The 18,811-nt window shown below is 37.4% G+C and overlaps 1 protein-coding gene across 1 annotated transcript in view; it reads right to left on the reverse strand.

The window, feature by feature from the left end:
* SCFD2 (sec1 family domain containing 2) overlaps positions 1 to 18,811 on the reverse strand; it is a 189,024-nt gene that overhangs the window by 136,690 nt on the left and 33,523 nt on the right. The window contains exon 4 of the mRNA XM_021555815.2: positions 3,292 to 3,467. Within this exon, the coding sequence (XP_021411490.2) occupies positions 3,292 to 3,467 (176 nt within the window). The remainder of the gene's footprint in view (positions 1 to 3,291; positions 3,468 to 18,811) is intronic.

An 18,811-nucleotide genomic window follows, 5' to 3' on the forward strand; every position in this document is an offset into this window, starting at 1 on the left:
AATTTACTCTTAAATCTTGAGAACAAGTTATGCCAGAAGGATTCAGCAAATTCTAAGAGGCAGTACCCAACTGTATCAGCAATTTTAGAATAGTGCTATTCAAAGAGGAGCAACACTTTCCCCTGGGGCACATTTATGGTCTTATTCACACTATCTGCTGGGTACTTTTAAATTGAATTTGGAGGCAGAAATCCCTGCTCAGTAAAGATATGAACAGTCTATGTTAAAAACAGCAAGTTTTTTTCTCTCACAGTGTCACATTTTGTTTAGTCTGGAGAGAGCTCCTCCTGTGTTTTTGTATTTCATGGGCCCATACTGCTTAATAAGCCTTCAATAAAGACATACATTTTAGAGGAAGAGGGAATATAACTAAAAAGCATGGCGTGGCAACACTCTTTCTTACTTTGTTACCTCCCTAAATATTAAATCTTCAGTTGCAGGAAAACAAGGCAGTCACATGAGGAATACTGGATAGTTACAGGCTGTGTGATGCAGCATTTGGTCTCTGTTCCCTTTCCCATTTATCAGTTTTACATATGGTCAGAATGAGAAAAATCAGAAAGAGGATTTCAAGAGAAGAAAAATACAATGGGGTAGGATACCTCCTTGGTAAATAGGCCAAAATGTTTAAATTTACACAATATTTAAAACTCCTCAGTACTGAAAGCTCTATCATGTGCAGAGGTAGAGCAGTAGAACTCAGAGAAAACTTGTGATCAACAAAATTAATCCTTTTGATGCATTACTCTTATATCATGATCCTCTTTCCTTTGAGACCAACACCATGATTCCACTGAAATCCAATTGCAGTCTCAAACTATTCATCCATCCTAGTTAAGGAGAGAACAACACCATGCTAAGTATGCAGCTATACTTTTAGCAGACTTTCAGTCAAAACAAACTTGATGCAGATGTAAAAAACTTAATGAGCCAGCATAAGTCTGAAAAATGTAGAAATTTTAGTTGTGACAAAATAGTAGAAGTAGGCTGTTTTGACCTCTAGCAGACCATTTTTTGAACTGAGTACTTGCAATTGAAAAGGGTAAATCAAGGAGTAGAGAGAAAAAGAAAAAAACAAAAAGGTTAGTGTAATAGTTAGACTAAAGGTTTCTTATTAACAATGTAGCTTTTTTCTGAAAAGTGTGAAATAGACTAAGCAGAGATTCATGAGAGCCATCAGAGAGATCCAGTAATGACAGAAATTCCAACACTGTGCAGATTTTTTTTTTTTTTCGGAAATCTGAGATTCTAACATCAACTGTTTTTACTGCATTATCTCCTTTAGCATCAGCTGGAGTCTGACATGCATCCATCAGCAGAAAATCTAGAACTCCTACATTGTCAGAATCTAACAATATTAGTCCCAGTACATCTTTTGCAAACAGTTGTCTTCCATGTTGTTCCAATATACAATAGAAACAATACTCCTTTCATGTTAAAACAGGTACTTGTTATTGAGGATTCTTTAAGATTCATTATTTTAAACTATATGAAATATAACAAACATGCTAAAGAATTTCTCAGTAGTACTGCTGAAACAAAATACCACAGCACCAAATTTAGTGCAGTGTGCTATGTACCAACCATTCACAAAGTAATGTCCTGGCTGATTTTTTAAAATAAAAATATCTCTAATGTCTTCTGGGTCTCAACACTGCTCTCCCTACAAACCCCTGTCAACAGCTCAAAGACAGGCCATGCACTCAGAGCAGATAATGCATGTCAGATTTTGTCTTCAAAATAGAGTCTATACAATTCAAAATAACTGTTGTTTGAAATATTGAAAACAAGTATGTGCTTAAGGAACAGTTACAAATGTTAGCCTAGAAAGTTTGCTTTGGCTAGCACAGTTTACCTTAATATGATGGGTGGAAGGCAGAGGGTATAATTCAAAGCCTCCTATGATCATGAGAGTGCTTGTTAAACATTTCTATTTCATGAAATATATAGTTTGGTTGTTCTTTACCTCTGTTTTCCCATTCCTTGTTGATTTACTGCATGGCTTTTATATAGACAGCTGTCTGTTGTTGTGAAAACTATGCTGAGCTTGCAGCTTTATTTTAATTCTAAAGCTGAACTGGTTTTAAGATGGAACTTAGCCAGCCTCTGAGAAGAGCTATGTGACATGACTCACTGTGGAAGAGAAAAGGGGACAATGTCAGTCCCATCCTCTACAGAAAAACTAAAGAATGGCTAGAATGAGTTTTGTACCTGAGGTGTGGATTTTTCATTTTTTTTAAATAGAGAAAGAAAGTTGCCTATGATACTCAAAAATATTTCAGTCTCACCAAGAGACAATAATTTTAAAAATTAATTTAGACAAGAGCTTGCTACTATCTAAGTTTTGCAGTTTTTTTGCTTTCCAAACCTTGCAGGAAGCCATTGACTACAAAACTATGAAGTATGGGCATATTTTTCTTGAAGGACCAGGGACTGTACCCTGATGCCAGAGATCATGAGGAGAATCAAACTGGTTGGTTGTTCTAGACACCTGATTTTTACAGAGGTATCTGGTTTTCATTCATTTAAGGCTGACTCATTAACTTCATTAGGAGTTTGCTCATCAAGGCATGCTTCTTGCTAGGGTTTCAGAAGATGGTTAAAACAATAAAAAGTACAGGAAGAAACATTTTAAGCTTTTTATGAACTTCAGCAGAAATTAGCTTTACTAGGTTCTTAGAAAAAGCTCCTTCTTTGTTTGGTACATCTCCAAAGGTTAGTAGGATAAAGTTCAAAATATCACTTACTCTTAATTTCCTGAGAGCAATCCAAATGTGATAGAAAATTGTATGTAAATAATACTGTAGTCACAAACAGGATGCCATAAAAAATGTGGTGGTGGGAAAAACTGAGCGTAGATGACAGTTTTGAACAAGAGAAACCTCACTCTCTTGGTGCATGGAATTTCCAACTCAGAAAATTACACAAGTTTTACACTTATATAGTGACAAACTCCTCTCTGCATTTGATTCAGCATGTTACCTTAAGAAGCATAAAATGATGACAATGATACAACAATCCTAGGCAATGTCAGAAGTTGTATCTTCTTGAAAATTCATATAAATGTAAAATTCTTACCCAATTCAGATTACTTATATGCTTCACCTTTAATGCCTACTCTTTTGTTTAATTAATTTTTTAGACACAGAATAAATATGTAGGTTCCCATTCCTATTATCCATTTGGTAATAAGGAACAGCTCCTTAGCAAGACATCCCAATGCACTTCTTCATAAACAAATACAACCTACAGAATGCAGTGGAAAATCAAACCATTAAACAGAATGTGTACCTGCAGAAGTAATCGCTCAAAGGCAAGGAAATTGTCCCATTTGGAAGTCTGGGGGTGTTTCAAAGTCTGGACTGTGGCCAGCACAAGCTGTAGAAGACCACAGTGGTTCTCCAAAGCTTTGAGGTTGTTTCGGAAAAGTTGAATGTATGAGCTGAGCTGTTCTGGGGTGACTCTGCCTGTAGAAGGGAAAACAGAACACAGCATTCAGTGGAGACAAATGCAAAGCTAAATTTTTTAAATTATAGTGAAAAGGTTATAGAGAACTTTAGAGGCCTCTCCACTATGGGCTTGATCTTAGCTTTGCTGCAATCACTGGGAGTTTCAGCTGCAGCAACAGGTCAGGACAAAGACTTGCATCATCCATGAATTGTGCCTTGAGGTATGTAATATGGCAGGTTTTTAACAATGTATAACAGATGGTAACATAAAGGGCAATGTTTTTGTTTTCAAAGAGGAACATTCATTTCAGCAAGGGAAATAATATTTGATGACTACTTCTAAACAGTCTTTCTGTTTTTACCAGAAGTCCAATGGGAATTTGTGAGCTTTTTACCTTACAGCAAATTCAGATCTTCTCACCATTTCCTGAGGGCATATTTTTTGATTAGTCTTGACTCAAGAAACAAATATAATGTTAGTGACACAAGGAAACTTATTTCTGGAGCTCTTCTTGGAAAGGATACTTCCAAGGTGTAACCCTTCAGTTTCTGACATGCAGTAACCACAGCATGATTTCACCAGCTGTTTGAAAATACACACCCCAATGATCCCACACAGTCCTGTAGATCTCTTCTTATTAGAAAAGCATGAGTGGCACCATTTGGGTCTGATGAACACTACAGGATTAGCTGTTGTTCCATCCAGCATTAAAATGCCAGCTGAACTGCTCAAGCAATTTATATTTTAGGAGGGATCTCTTTCAGGAAGGAAGGCAGCTCATCTATCCCAAGAAAATCACCCCAGATGGCAATTACACATGCCATCAACAGACAGACAAAAAGGTGTCAAAACACCATCCTAGCTGCAAGTCTGGATTGCAACTCAGTCCAGGGCTGGTTGCTGGAAGCCTCTGCCAGTAACAAGTCATCTTCCTCAAGCAAACCAGACCTAAAAAGCAGGGATATATGAGATGGAGTGAGGAGGATCCTTTAAGTTAAATAGGACACTCTTTGGTGCCAGGGAGACATAAGGGTGTCCTGATGCTAAATGGTTCACAGGTTACAACACGGCTCACTTTGGTCAGAATTTTTCCATAAAGGAGAAAAATCTTGTAAAACTGCCACTGTTTCTTCTCTGCATTTGGTCATATCATCACTTAACAAGGCTCCCCATCTGCCTTCATCCTTTCAGTATCATATAAATGGCAAATAAATTATTCCAACAGCGAATAAATATTGAAAGCTCTTCCTCTTAGTTTCAGTGATATCAAGGGTAGTCTTTGGAAGAGCATTTAGATTTGGAAAAGCTGCTAAATAAAGCGAAAACACACGGGCTCTTTATGTGAATTTCAACAGAAAGAGTCAAACTGAAAAGTCAGCAAATGAACACACAAATCAAGCTGACACTGCTCAGGAGGCCAGAGGGCTGACAAAAGGCTTCCACGGTTAGCCCACATAGGCTAAAACAGCAACCATGGCCATGTGTGTTTTTAGACTAAACACTGGAGCTTTCAGTCTTGTTTTATTTCTTTTAAAGCTGTGTCAGGCAGATTTACACGGTGATTTGAAAATGTCCATGATGCCTTGCAGCATACCTTTGATAATGACTGCATTATTACCCAGAGCAGTCCTGATATATTGTAGCATATTCAAAATCTGATAACTTGCTTCAACTGAGAAAACAGGCCAGCCCTTCCCTCACACAAATCAGAAAAATAGGAGGGCTTATAAGACTTCTGATTTCAATTAAAAATAAAAAAATGCACAAGTTTTGTTCCACATTGTTTCTTATGAAAGTGAATCCAGATGAAGCACTGGATCAGTCTGAGAGCCATTCAGCACCATTCTAGATAAACAATCAAATTCTTTCCCACCCTCAGAATACCACCAAAACGAAAGTCCAACACATATGTAAGTACAAGAAAAATCCTGACCTTAGCAAATCATTAACAAAACTTATACTGGCATTAAGAAGTGCAGCATCTCAGCTGTGATGTTTACAATACCCAGAGAACCACTCAGATCCAGGGTTTGAGAGTTCCAGCCAACTTCTACACAGCAATCTCCCTGGACAGCTGGCTGATAAATCTAGTTCCAGTATTCTACTATTCCAGTAGCTGAGGAAAGGAATTTGGGAAAGTAATTGGTAGTAATCAGCAATTAGATGACTTTTCCTGAGGCCTAAATCCTCATCACCTTCCCTGCTGCTTGCTCACAGAGGGAGATTTCAGCACAACAGACTACTGTTAATCTAATTTCAACCCTACCAGCCCTTGGATTTTGAAGTCCCTCTGTTGTTTTAAATAGTTTCATTGCAATGTTGCAGATAGGTCCTCAGAAATCAAGAAGAGATCTATTTTAACCACATCATGTCTCAACAGTCATTTTGTTCTCTTACGGCATATTTCAAGGTTCACAGGCAGAACATGGCAACTACTGGCAAAAAGACCTTAGTGCAAGTGTCTTGTCCTGCTCTCTTCTTCTGGCTCCGTAACAGTCATAGGCTGCTCCAAACTCTAGATTCATGCACAGTCAGAAGTCTGTGTGGGCATCAAAGCCTGACTTGTGAGAAATAGAATATGCTGACAAAGCACTTGATAATTTTTAAATTCCTGGATGTGGAAAGGAAAAGCTTGACCTCAACCACAGTTAGGGGATTCAAAAATACTGATAACCTTTTTGCACAAATGCCAGGAATTCCATATTGTCCAAGAAATAACCTTTGCCATTAACAGTTATCAAGTAGAATGTGTGAAACAACAACTTAGTCAACTACATTAAATCCCAATACAGGACTTGAAAAATTACATCCACCGAAAGCAATATTAAAACAAAACAAAAACCAACCACACACACACACACACACACATAAAAACAGCTACAAACCTCAAGAACAATAACAACACCACAAATCACCCTAACACTTTGAAGCCTCATGCCTCTTCACAAGTATAAGAGGGAGGATAAAATCAGTAGGTAGTCACTGGGAAGTATCACAGCAAAACCCAAAACTTAACAGAATATAGGAACATGGGAAGCAGGGAAGAAAAACAGACTGATGATGTGTGGGAACTAATTCAGCTAAAACAAAATTAATGGCTACATTGGCACAATTGACATTTGTGCACTAAAGAAATAATCTTGGGAAACAGAATGAAATAATAGTGTAGGGAATAGACTGGATACTACAGAAGTAACAGAAACATGACAGACTAGTGACCAATCTCAATACTGAGGGACCTGCCCCATCCAGAAAACAGTCCCTGAACATCAGTATGATGAAGCAACCCTGTATTTTAGGGCTCTGATAACTGGAAGATAAAAAGTAACACATAACAGAGACTAGACTAGCCTAGTAGAAGAGAAATCTAACATTTGTGTCAAAGAAATGGTGAAATCAGCTATGTTATTTAGCTGATGTCGAGAGTGTGAAAAGCTTCAGGACAAATATCCTAGAAGAAAAAATTACGTAACACCTAAAAATGGGATAAAATGCAAAGTACATTTATCAAAGAACATGACGTCAAATTGAGATGTAACCAATTAATGAATTAATTACAATGCAAATGGATTTACCATAGCATTAATTGTGCTATAACCATATTTGAATGGGAAAAGACTAGGATTATAAGAATTTTAAGATACCTAAGCAACACTCAGAAACAGATGGCAGGTAATATGCAATAGAGAAAGAAGTACTAGAATATGAAAATAAAAGGTAAAATAAAAGTGTTATTCTATGTGCTTATACATAATTAGAGTACAAATTTTGGTAATAAATGGTGCCAAAACAGGTACTGTCAGAAGCTTTTGGAACATCATTAATACAGAGAAAGAGCAGCCAGCAGATTTGGATTGCTTTGAATATTGGACAAATATAAGTAGGATGAAATTTAACAGCATAAAAACGATGCATTTTGAGGCTAGGGTAAGAGCTGAAAATGTGGAGTTAAAACCTGGAAATGACAGAAGGAGGAAATAATGTCTAGGCCTCTTCATTGCAAAAGAGCAGGTACATTTCCTTTCAAACGATACAGCTGCAGTAAAAACAGAGACCACAGAATGCTTCAATACGTAGAGGCTATAGAAATGCCTCAATACAAAGCCTCTCCCTCCAGGAGCACTCTGCAGCACAAATCACCCCCATTCCTGAAAGTTTAACTCAAAACTGTGATGCATGCACAGAGAGGTCACTATAACAATAACTATAACGGAAAACTAAAGTTAGGAAAGCAAAACAGAAATGTCTGGCTTATATAGGCTCAGTGCATCAGCTAAAAAAAAAAAAAGAGGTCTCTATGAATGCATTAAAAAAATTTACATGAAAGTCCAATACTGGTACTGCAACCAGTGGGGATAAATAATGTTAATATATTTACACAAGACATTAAGAAACATCACTGTTTCAATCAGTCTTCCAGTAGGGGAGGCAAAAGTGGATGCAAACAAATGTAACTTGTTCTAAGGTGAGGTTTGATGACTGTCTAATGAGCAGCTGCATAAATGTTCACAAGACTTAACTTAATATAAATGGCCCCCTTCAATCCTTTATTCCTATGATAATAAATTTGTAAACATATTGGTCAAACTCCACCTCCAACTTTCAAGTATTCAGAGCAGATACCAAAAGAGCTGCAGAACAATTTTGCCTACTTTTCAATTACAGGTGTTGCTCGGTTTTTGTTTTTTTTTTAAATAATTAATTGAATAAATAATTTATTATTAAATATGAAAACAGCAGCACTGAATACCAACATTTTCAATATTTTACCATATCAAATATACACAGTTCATAGTACATGTACAAATGATGACATACACAATTAATCTGAAGGGAAGAAGTATTTCTGTTACTGGCAAAGCAGATCACTCAAAGCAGACATATTGTAGCAGAAGTTACCAGCAACTCATATTAAAGGCCTGTCAAAAATCTGGGTTTGAGTAGTAAGAGCAGATTGAGTGGAACAGAAAGACTTTCACCTCAACAGTTAAACAAAAAGTCAACAGCCACATCTGTAAACATTAAGACACAATTTACCAGTATGACTTCTTTTCCATTTGAAATTAATGCTGCAGTCTATGTAGTGCAATGCAGGCATTGTTTCAAGAATATAACTGTTTTTCAAGATGGATTTACTATTAGAAGTAAGTTTTTAAAATTCAGAATCCAAAAGTGCTTATGCATCCAATAAAAATTTATGGATGAACAAGGTGTTTAAAGAGCAAAGGTCAGAATTATCAATGCACTGTTCCAAACATCCAGGCCTTATTTTATTCATGTAACACTTAGTAAATTATCTCCATAGGGACAAGGAAACAAGTAAAGAGGAAAGTACATTTTGTGACCAACTGAGTAAATCAGTGGATGCTCTTCCAACACTGCAGGAACCACCAAATACACACAGCTTTTAACTTTGTTCAATTTTATGCAAGAACACAGTTTCACTGGCTGGAATCCTTTTGTTGAGGTCCATTTTCCACTTGAAAGAATGAAGAATAAGAAACAATCTTGGCATGCTTATGCTCACAGATGAGATTTTTCAAGTCAGTAGAGGGCTGAAGAAATCCAGAAAAATTGTTTTCCTTGTCCACAGTCTAAGCAGCATAGACCTATCTCTCCTAGTAGCAATGCTGGATACTTGAGAGGAATGTAGAAAGCACTTGTACTCCACAAAGCCAAATGGGCAACTGTGCTGCTACGGGAGCTGGATATTTGACAAACTGAGTCAGAGCAATGGAGAAGGATAGATGATGCCCCTTATGTCTCCTTGTTAGTCTAATTTCCAGATGTTGTTATTAACTCAAAATTCGTTTGTACTTCTTGGGAAGCTTCAATAACAATCCTTAACAACAAGCGCCAGGAAAATAATTTAATCTCAACTTTTGTTTGGCTTACTTCAAAAGTCACCCAGCCCTTAAACTGTTAATAAAGAAAAGAATATCAGCTAATCCCTAGTTCTTTGGAGAGAAGGGAAGTTTGGGATGCTGTTTGGCTAGTTTCTCCAGAATAAGGCTCTGGACCTGAAGAGCTCTAAACCTTACAGCAGACTGAAAACAGATGTCTCAGGCTTATTTCTAACTGCACATGCTCACCTCCTGCAAACGTCAGCCCATCTGTCCTGGGGTTTAGGGTCACTTGTAGGACTCTCCCTTTTTTGTGGCAGAAACACCAGTACCCAGAAAACCCCACGATCACAGGTATGAGTACAAACAGCAAGTCCCTACTAGAGTAATGCCAGGAAAAGTCCCTTTTGGGAGTCTGAGCATGTGGGAACCCCAGCCTTGTTTTGGGGCCACATGTGGTGGTGAAATTCCTCCTCCAACCCGTGCTTCTAAAGAAAAACTCCGCAGGCTTAGCTGTTCAGTCTCAAGGCAGTTTATTGCTAGTTATCTAACAGATTATGTTATTGGACTGCAGCTATTTGATCAGTGGCCTGGGTAGAGGCACACACACACCCTGACATCCTCTCTATCTGCTGTCTTCTTCGTCTCCCTCCCCGCCCAGGGCTGCTGCTATCTTTTATATGATATATTACGTATAACATGTTTACAATTATTCCCCAATACCTACTACCTACATTGCCAAGTGTTTTTCTACTCTAAACCAATCTGTGAGTGCCAACATCACCAAGAACATGGAGGCAAGGAAGAAGAAGGAAGAAGGATGGGTTCAGCCCACTTTCCTCCATCTTAGAACTTCTGACCCCCATGTACAAAGTGAAAACCCCCCTGTACATGTGCTAAAACCCCCCTGTACAAAAAATTTCCCCTCTACTTCGTAACTACTTATACTATACTATCTAACCTTTTGTGATTGCTTGTTCCACCTCCAAAGTTGGTAATTCATTCCATGGCTCAAACTCAAAATCACAGTTGTTTTTCAGCTGTCTGCCAGGGTCTAGAATGCTTCTGACCAAGGCCTGGAACATCTAAAAATGTCTGAGAGACATTTTGAGTTCCCACAGAGCAGTCCCCGAAGTACACCACAAAGTACGCTGCCACAAGGCAGGGGGAGGCTCCTGCTGCCTGCCCCCACAGCACTGTGCCATGAAGGAAGGGCTGTGACCGGCCCTTACTGACTCCCATTCCTCTTGCCACCTTAACATCTGCAGAACACAGGCATTGGAGGTCAGCCACTCTTCCCTGTCTGTCATAGGCTTTCTAGTATATCCCAAGACCTCGAGGGAGGCAGAGCCTGCCACATCTCACATCTAAAGGTGTGTGTTGCAGTGGCTTTCATGGAGCCACAGACGATGGTGACAACTATGTTAATGCTTAGCAAATTCTGGAATAGAGGCATATACTCAGAACAAATAAAGCTGAACTCTATTTACTACTCAGCTAGCACTTGCAATGTGAGCTTGAACATCTAGCCTGACTTGGCTTCAGTCCCATCAGCTGTAGCATAGAGTTAGTTATCCCAAAAGCAGTTTACTCTCTATCACTAGATGTGTATGGTATCATGAAATCCTTGTTTTAACAATGTTCCTATAGAGCCCAATTATATTCACATAAGTGCCATATGCTTGCTGTTTTAGTTTTCTCTCCTAGTAAGTCTTAGTATTTTATTACAAAATGGAAACCACACTTAAATATCAGTTTCATTGACTATTCTTTTGAAATTCTTTTACATGCCTTAAATAAAACCTAATCAATTAGGTGGGACAAATGTAACTAAAGCAGTCTAATACAAGATTTTTGGCTCTAAGCATCTAAATCCAGATGTCTAAATATGACCCTAGTTATGATTTATGACTCCTAGACCATCTACAGTTTCATGTTTTCAAATACATCCTGAAAGCTTTGACAAATATATAGTTTAGGTTTCAACATCAGTTGATAATTTTTTCTTTTCTGTCCTTCAGAACATTGTTTTTAAATGTTCTGGCCCTTCAAATTATTGTTTCCTTCTTTGTGTACTCTACCATTCAGTTTTCCCTCTTCTGACTGTTAAGTCAGCATGCACAGAAAAATAACAATCATATCTAGCCAGTGTCTACAATACTCTCTGATTGCCCCCCAAAATATTAAAGCAAATTTTTTAAAAAAAGAACTGTGTGAATAAACAGGTGAAATCTTGTCTTCCAGAATTAAGCTTTCCAGGGGTTACCATCAATATTAAACTTGTAATTTAATACTGGCATACCAGAGTTTACCCAATAGTCCTCAAAATCCTGAGTAAATATGCATAGGGGTTGGATTTTATTACTTAGTTTTTGCCACTTCCACCAAGTTAATAAATACAGAGTACTAGGCCAACTCCCAAACAGAGTCTCTAGCCCTTAAAACCCAGTAAGCCCTGGAAACAGTAATTCACTGTTTCTGCAAAAGGACTTGCAATCTACAAATTTGACTGAATCATATCCAGAACACTTTAAACTTCACACAGAAATGAATCAACTTGTTTGTCTTAAAAATAACATTCCCAAAGGAATGTCAGGTGGCTTGCGCATGTCCTCATTTAGCCCTACGACATATGTTCTCAGACACTGAAGCACTTCATTGTGTTGTTGGCACACTGCCCCACAGAGAAGGAGGTCATTGTTCTTTGGTACACTATTCACAGGACTTATTTTTCTTATGATTTCTGGAAGATTTCTGCAGCTGAGAATATCCTAACAATCATTTGGGTGGTAAGTAATTAAATAGGGATGGAAAACATGATGATGTATGAGTATGTACATATGTAATTCACCATGTCTCTGGTGTAACAAGTCATCCTTTGCGAGACTGAAGAGGCTTGCACAATTATACTTGGGGAAAAAAAGCATTGGGCAACCCACACAGTTGTACTGAATTGCCATGTTCTACCTCAAGTTTTCCACCTACAGTCATTGGAAGCACACCAGCACATATTTTATCTTTTCTTTAAATCCTTTGGCACACGTTCTTCTCGGTGACACTTTGGTCCTTTACTTCTATATCACTTTCAGCCACTTGAACTTTGTTCCCCCTCCTTTTTTAACGTAAGCAAATTCTAAAGTCCTTTCTGTGATCGTCAGACACACAAAGCACATCCCTTAGTGTTGATACCCCCAACAATGCTCCACCAAAGTGCAGGTGCCATGTGTTCCCACTGCATGCCAGAATCAGCATCTCCCAACCCATACTCATCAAGTCTTCCTTGTGTAAAACACAGTCCTTGTGGCTGATGCATCCTACAAAATTAAGATATCACAGCGCACATTACAGCAAGTTCTATCTCATTTTCAACCAGGCTGCTTCCCCACAGATATAAAAGAACAGCAATTGCAGTGAATTTCATTTTCTGAACTTGAAGTATTTTATTTTTCCCCCAGATGCAAAGAGGCTTAAGGAACCTGCTCCTGTATTTTTAGCCACATCTTGTTTATCACAAATGGTCAGTCTACTGTATAGTGAGGTCCTCTTTTAAAAAAACCCTTCAAATTCAAAAATCAAAATATTTCCTTTCAAGACTGAGATGATACAATAGAAATCAATATCAGCAAAAAATTAAGCAAGTTTAGTGAGTAAAAAAAGTCTGGTGTTTACCTGAAAAAAACCCCTCAAATATAAATTTAAGCAGAAAACAGAAGATGGTAATACAATTACTTCTTTTCAGGAAGTTGCATTAGCATTCATAACTGATACATTACAAATTTATGTTTGTGTGTGTATAGATATTTCTTTTGTTTTTAATCAGCTTATTTCTACAGAGAAGGACTTTTGATCTAGCTTTATCACAGGTGCTCAAAAACTAGAAGAAGCATTTCCGGCTTTTCTGGACAACTTGGTTTGTTATGTATAAAAGTTGTTTGTTTGGATACATTAGTAGCTGATTTGCCATCACTATATGAACAAGAAAATTAATAAGTAAAGTTAGTTGTGAAATCCTGAAAAATAATACCAGTTGCCAGTATATGCGCAAGTAAACACTATTTAAATTTTTAATCCTTCCACTCAAAATAATTTTCTCTTGATTTAAACAGCACAAAAATTAGTAACAACGTGGATTTTCATTAAACTTTTGTTTCAAAACTCCACAAAAGTTTATCTGCATATCAATGTTTACTCCTAACTACCATGAACATCACTGAAATTATCTAGAGAAAGACACATTAATATAGCCTTTTCCTTATACTTTTATTAAGGCAAAAAGACTTCATATTGAGGTTTATATAAGCTTTTCAATATGACATTAGGAAATAATACAAATAATGAAATTATATATTTATAGAACTTCTGCAAAAGCAACACTTGTGCTTACTTTTAAATTTTTAAGAATTATTTTAAATTCAAATCGCAACCAGATACAGAAGGAGACTTGGCCTCATGTTTGTATTTCAGCGTTTTGGCTTATTTTCTACAAAAACGTTGATATAAAAATAATTTTTAAAAAAATTAAAATTTTATCCAAAAATATCAAGGATCATAGAAAGACTAATGTCACACCAGTCCCTTCTTAAAAGTAACAGTAAGGTTTGCCAAATAGTTCTGCAGCCATGTGCCAACCACAATTTAATCAAAGAAAACATACTACCAATATATTTTTCTGTTTCCCATCACTGCACAGGGTTCTGTGTTTCACTTCCATCTGCTGTTTCACAGCAGTGAAGTGCAAAGTAGATGAGGTATGAGACATAAATACAATAGGCTTTACAATTTTATTAGGGCTTGAACCCTTGCTCACCTTACACCACAAGAAACTACTTAGCATGCAGTACATTACTCACAGAACAATGACAGACAATTAAGACAAAAATACCTTTACGGATACTTTGAAAACTAATTTTACCTAAGTTATTTTTGTAATAATATGAAGTCTCAGAATTAGAAATAAAATTAAAAAAAAATTCAACAAGACCTTAGGGTAAAATGTTGTATTCAGTACTTCCAAATGAGACAAAATTTTTCTTTAAACTTAAATCAAGAATGAGTACTCTCAATATTACACTTCTTTTTTTAAGGTAAATTCACACAACCCATAATTAAGTAGTCATAAAACAATCAAACAAAAAAACCCTAATTCAAACCAACTCACAACACACAAAACAAATTTGAAGAACACTTGATCTGCTAAACAAGAACGACTAAAAGTCATTTAAAGTCACCTGCAGGGAATACTTTCCTAAAATATGGAGGGAGAAATTTTGCCTCCAAATAAGCTTCTTGCAATAGAGAGGCTACAGAATGTTCCCTAAGAATTTTATTTTTTTTTTTATATATTTCAATACTATTCTGGGAAATTGCAGTTTTGGATTAAACTCTACTTACCTATTCTGCTTAAAATTTATTTTTGTTATGACTACACTTCACATGATCAATCTCAGTCTCCTTCTATAATCATAGCATGCTTCCTTGAAGAATAGGGCACAACCTAACTCCCAGGATTCCTTCCAAAGCCATTCTCAAAAGCTGTGGCTGTTGTTGCAGTAGCAAAAGCCAGTGGGATTGCACATACCAAACCCTTCTTTTCATCTCTACAATTCAGATGATGCTTTGGTACTTCAAGGTACTTTTTCTTCACACAGGATGTATAAATGACACAGATATTCAACTATCCATTTTTAACTCTTCTCACTTCAGGTGTATTTATGTGCACATTTCTCAAAAAAGAAATCCTCCACTTTGAGAGCCTACTGATACTCTGCCATTAAAGATAATACAAATCACTGAACAAATAACAGGTAGATGTGAAGTGGTGTTTTCCCCAATTCATAAAGGAACATAACCTACTGAAAGACAATTCAGGAGGCAAAGGAAGGAGGGGAGCAAGGAAAGATAAGAGACAAATTAAAGAAGTTGGTAAGTTGTTTAAAAAAAGAAAGAAAAAAAAAAACTCAGAAAGAATAATTGACTGAATCAGCTGAGCAGCTACAAGATGGACAGAGCTGGATAAAAATAAGCTACCTATCGCTGCCTTTTTCATTTTAGATTTTACTTCTTCCCCATGAAATACTCTGTATTGCTGTGCTAGTTGGGAGTTCCTCTACTATTAAACTCATAGAATAGGCTAATAGTGGATCTATGGCCTAAGTCCTTCGAAGCTCAGGATTAAATGTGTCTGTCCAGTTGAACATGGATCAGTCATATGCCCCTGCACCAATTAAAGTGAATACTGTACTAGGTGGCATCAGAACAAATGCAACTGGCAGGCAGAGGGAAGTGGTTGTAAATCTCTATTTAGTACTTGAGAGACAGCATCTGGAATATGAAGTTTTGGGCTCCACAGTACAAGACACACTAGAGTAGGTTCAGAGAAGGGGCACTACAATGATTTAGGCTAGAGAAAATGATGCATAGGTAAAGGCTAAGGGAGATGTGTGTGCTTAATCTCAAGATATGAAAGCAGCGATATCTGTTACTGTCTTCATGGATGTGATGAGTGATTACAGGGAAGACTGAATCAGATATTTTGGAAGTGCAGAGTGAGAGGACAAGAACCCATGGTCACACACTGCAGCATGTGAACAATTAAACTGCTCAGAAAGGAGAACGTTTTCTCCACAACAGTGGTTAAGACCGGTGTAGAGTAACCAAACAGGCTGTGGAATTTAGTGGGCCAGTGCTCAATCTACCACATTAATATCCAAAATCCAACTGAACAAGGTATAGCGTATCTAGTCTAACTCTTAAACTGTCCTCGGTTTGAGTAGGAGATCAGATTACATGAACTTCAGAAATCCCTTCCAACCCAAGGTTATTCTACAATTCATTCCTATTTGTTGATATCCTTCATTCTGTGGTATGATGGAAGCAGTTATCAAAAAGGGGCAAAATTCCTACCAGACCTTCTCAATCAACTTTATATCAAGTAATTGTTCCTCTAGGATGCACTTGATAAGAAAGGATAAATAACTGTGTTCTCAAAATGAGCTTTCTGCCACTGCCTTATCTTCCTCACCACCAAGCCTCTGCCACACAGTTGCCTCCACACCAACAGCTGTTTCCAAGCCCAGTAAGACCTTAAATCAATCTTCAACCTGCACAGGATTTACACTAAGAGCATAACTACTTGCTCCACATAATCTTTCAACTACAGGAACCTATATACGCTAGACAGGAAAAAAAAGTCTAGATAAGTTGCAAAATATGCACATGGATGTCTCACTTCACATAGTTCCACTAATTTTGAGGTGTGTTTGTTTTTGCTTTTGAGTAACTATTTTAAGCTCTCAAAGATGCTATTCTCTGTATCAGCAGGTGAGAATGAAAAGAAAAATTGTGAAAAGCACAATATACAGCTTGAAAGAAATTAATGATGGCTCCTCAGCTGGTGATGCTCCTAAACAATGCTACATGCTAATGCGGTGTCACTTACTGATGAAAACCAAACTTCTGCTCATGAATGTCTCTCCATTTCAGCTACTTTGTCACATCTCCTGAAAAACAGCATTTTGTTGGTAGGAATATGAGTATCCATCTGTTCTGTTACATTTAGTGAGTTATGGAAATTAAGCAAAAATTTTAGCTGTTTAAGAAAAACAGCATACTCTCTGCACATGTGGAGCTTGGAACATTTCTGTCCTTAACTGGCAAACCCATCATCTTCTGATGACTATAAGACGATGGGATTTATTTAGTTACTTAGGTGAACCCTTAGCAGGATTGAAGCCCTGAACTTCATTCAGCCTGTTGTAATACTGTAAAGTGAAATAGCCATAATATCAATGTCTTTCTACAGTTCTTAATGTGTTAAATACTGTTAAGAAACCACCTTCATCAACAGTTATCAGGGAAAGTCTACCCCCACAATACTCAAAGTACATTCCCCTAGAAATGCAAAGGCCTATACAGAAGCCTCCCAAATATGAACCTTTCCAAATTTTACAGAAACTTGACTTCTAAGTCTTCAAAAACATTTAGCACACTGAAAAGCAAAAAGCCTTCCTGCCTCCAGGGGTGAATGATGCAATGAAACATCTGCTACATTGACCATCACAGAGGTTGGGAACATTTGCTTCAGGTCAAGACTAAGTTTTTAGCTGCACTACAGGGAAAAATCAGGAACTCACTATTGCAATAGGCTGGAAAAAAAATCCACTTGGTTAGGAAGTCCCACACTGCAGGACTCCTGTTACTTTTAAAGAAACAAAGAACAGACTAATTTAACCTAAGAAGTGCCTGTTCAGGATCCAGGCTGTACAATGGGAGGAATTCAGGTCTGAGAAAAACAGCATTCCCTCCCTTTGGAAAAATGCCCTAAGAAGATCAATGAGCCCTTAAGGGGCAGCATGAGACCCACTATTAGACATTTGGGACACCTCAGGCTAAGCCAGGCCAGTGTCAGTTGAGTTGGTACAGGAAGCCACTCACTTAATGAGGCTGCCTGGAGGAGAACTTCAGCTGCTGCCTTACTGGTCCTGCTACTTGCTCTCCCAAAGGATTAGGAAACCAGGTAAACAGGCATCAGAGAAACATAATAAGCATCCCTAGAACAAGCCTACAATATGATGTCTTCTCTGCAAAATGAGGGGCCATAGTATCTCCAAACCCAGCTGCTATCCAGGTACTTATCACTTACAGAGACATGATGCAGAATGGATTCAAATACCCCACAGACCACACTGAGCTCTGCAACGATGACCTTTCTACTCCCTTGTAAGGACCTCAAACTCAGAGTGGTGCTGTCTCACTACTTGTCTCCATCACAAAATTGTCCTAATGGTTGGCCAGGGTAGATTTTAGATAACCAAGATCATACTTGTTTTATCTAGAAAGATATAGATATATGTACTTACCTACCTTATTAGCTCGTCATCTTGGATGGTAGCTTTTATCCTTAAAATTTATTCCAGAAATGTATCGTATTGAATATTTTTATTTTGGTCTCAAACAGAACAAAAAGCATGTTAAACACTGTTGCGGGTCCAGTGCAACTCTTCATTAAAAATAAAATAATGCACATTTTATATGCTTTATGTTTTTAGATAAAGTATTGATCTACTGCATTGATCCTGCCATTTTAAGCTATTGCTATAAACTCAAAATATTATTTCATATTGTCACACTAAAATGTCAGCATCTTCCTATTTCTACCCAAGCAAATAAGAGTTCCATTCAACCCATACAAACCACCCCATCTGAGAAAGCTACAGCATTCTTTTTTTACTTCACAAAGACTAAGGCTTTGCTAATTTTATAGTGAGCTTGATTTTTAAAACTATATTTGTACAATTCAAATGGAAAGAAACCAAAAGGCTTTTCTCCCGCTAACAAGGGCTTGTGTAACAGCACACTGCACTTTGTTTCTGTTACTGTACCAGAGTTTCAACTTTCACCAGTCTCCATGCCAGTAAAAAGACACAATAAAGGAATTCAGACTCAGTCTAGGTTTACTGTCTTCTTTTCAATCAGAAGGGTAGGGGTATTGCTAAAGCCACAAAAGAACATTTGTAGCA

Source organism: Lonchura striata, chromosome 4 (assembly GCF_046129695.1).
Source record: "Lonchura striata isolate bLonStr1 chromosome 4, bLonStr1.mat, whole genome shotgun sequence".
NCBI classification, from domain to species: Eukaryota; Metazoa; Chordata; class Aves; order Passeriformes; family Estrildidae; genus Lonchura; species Lonchura striata.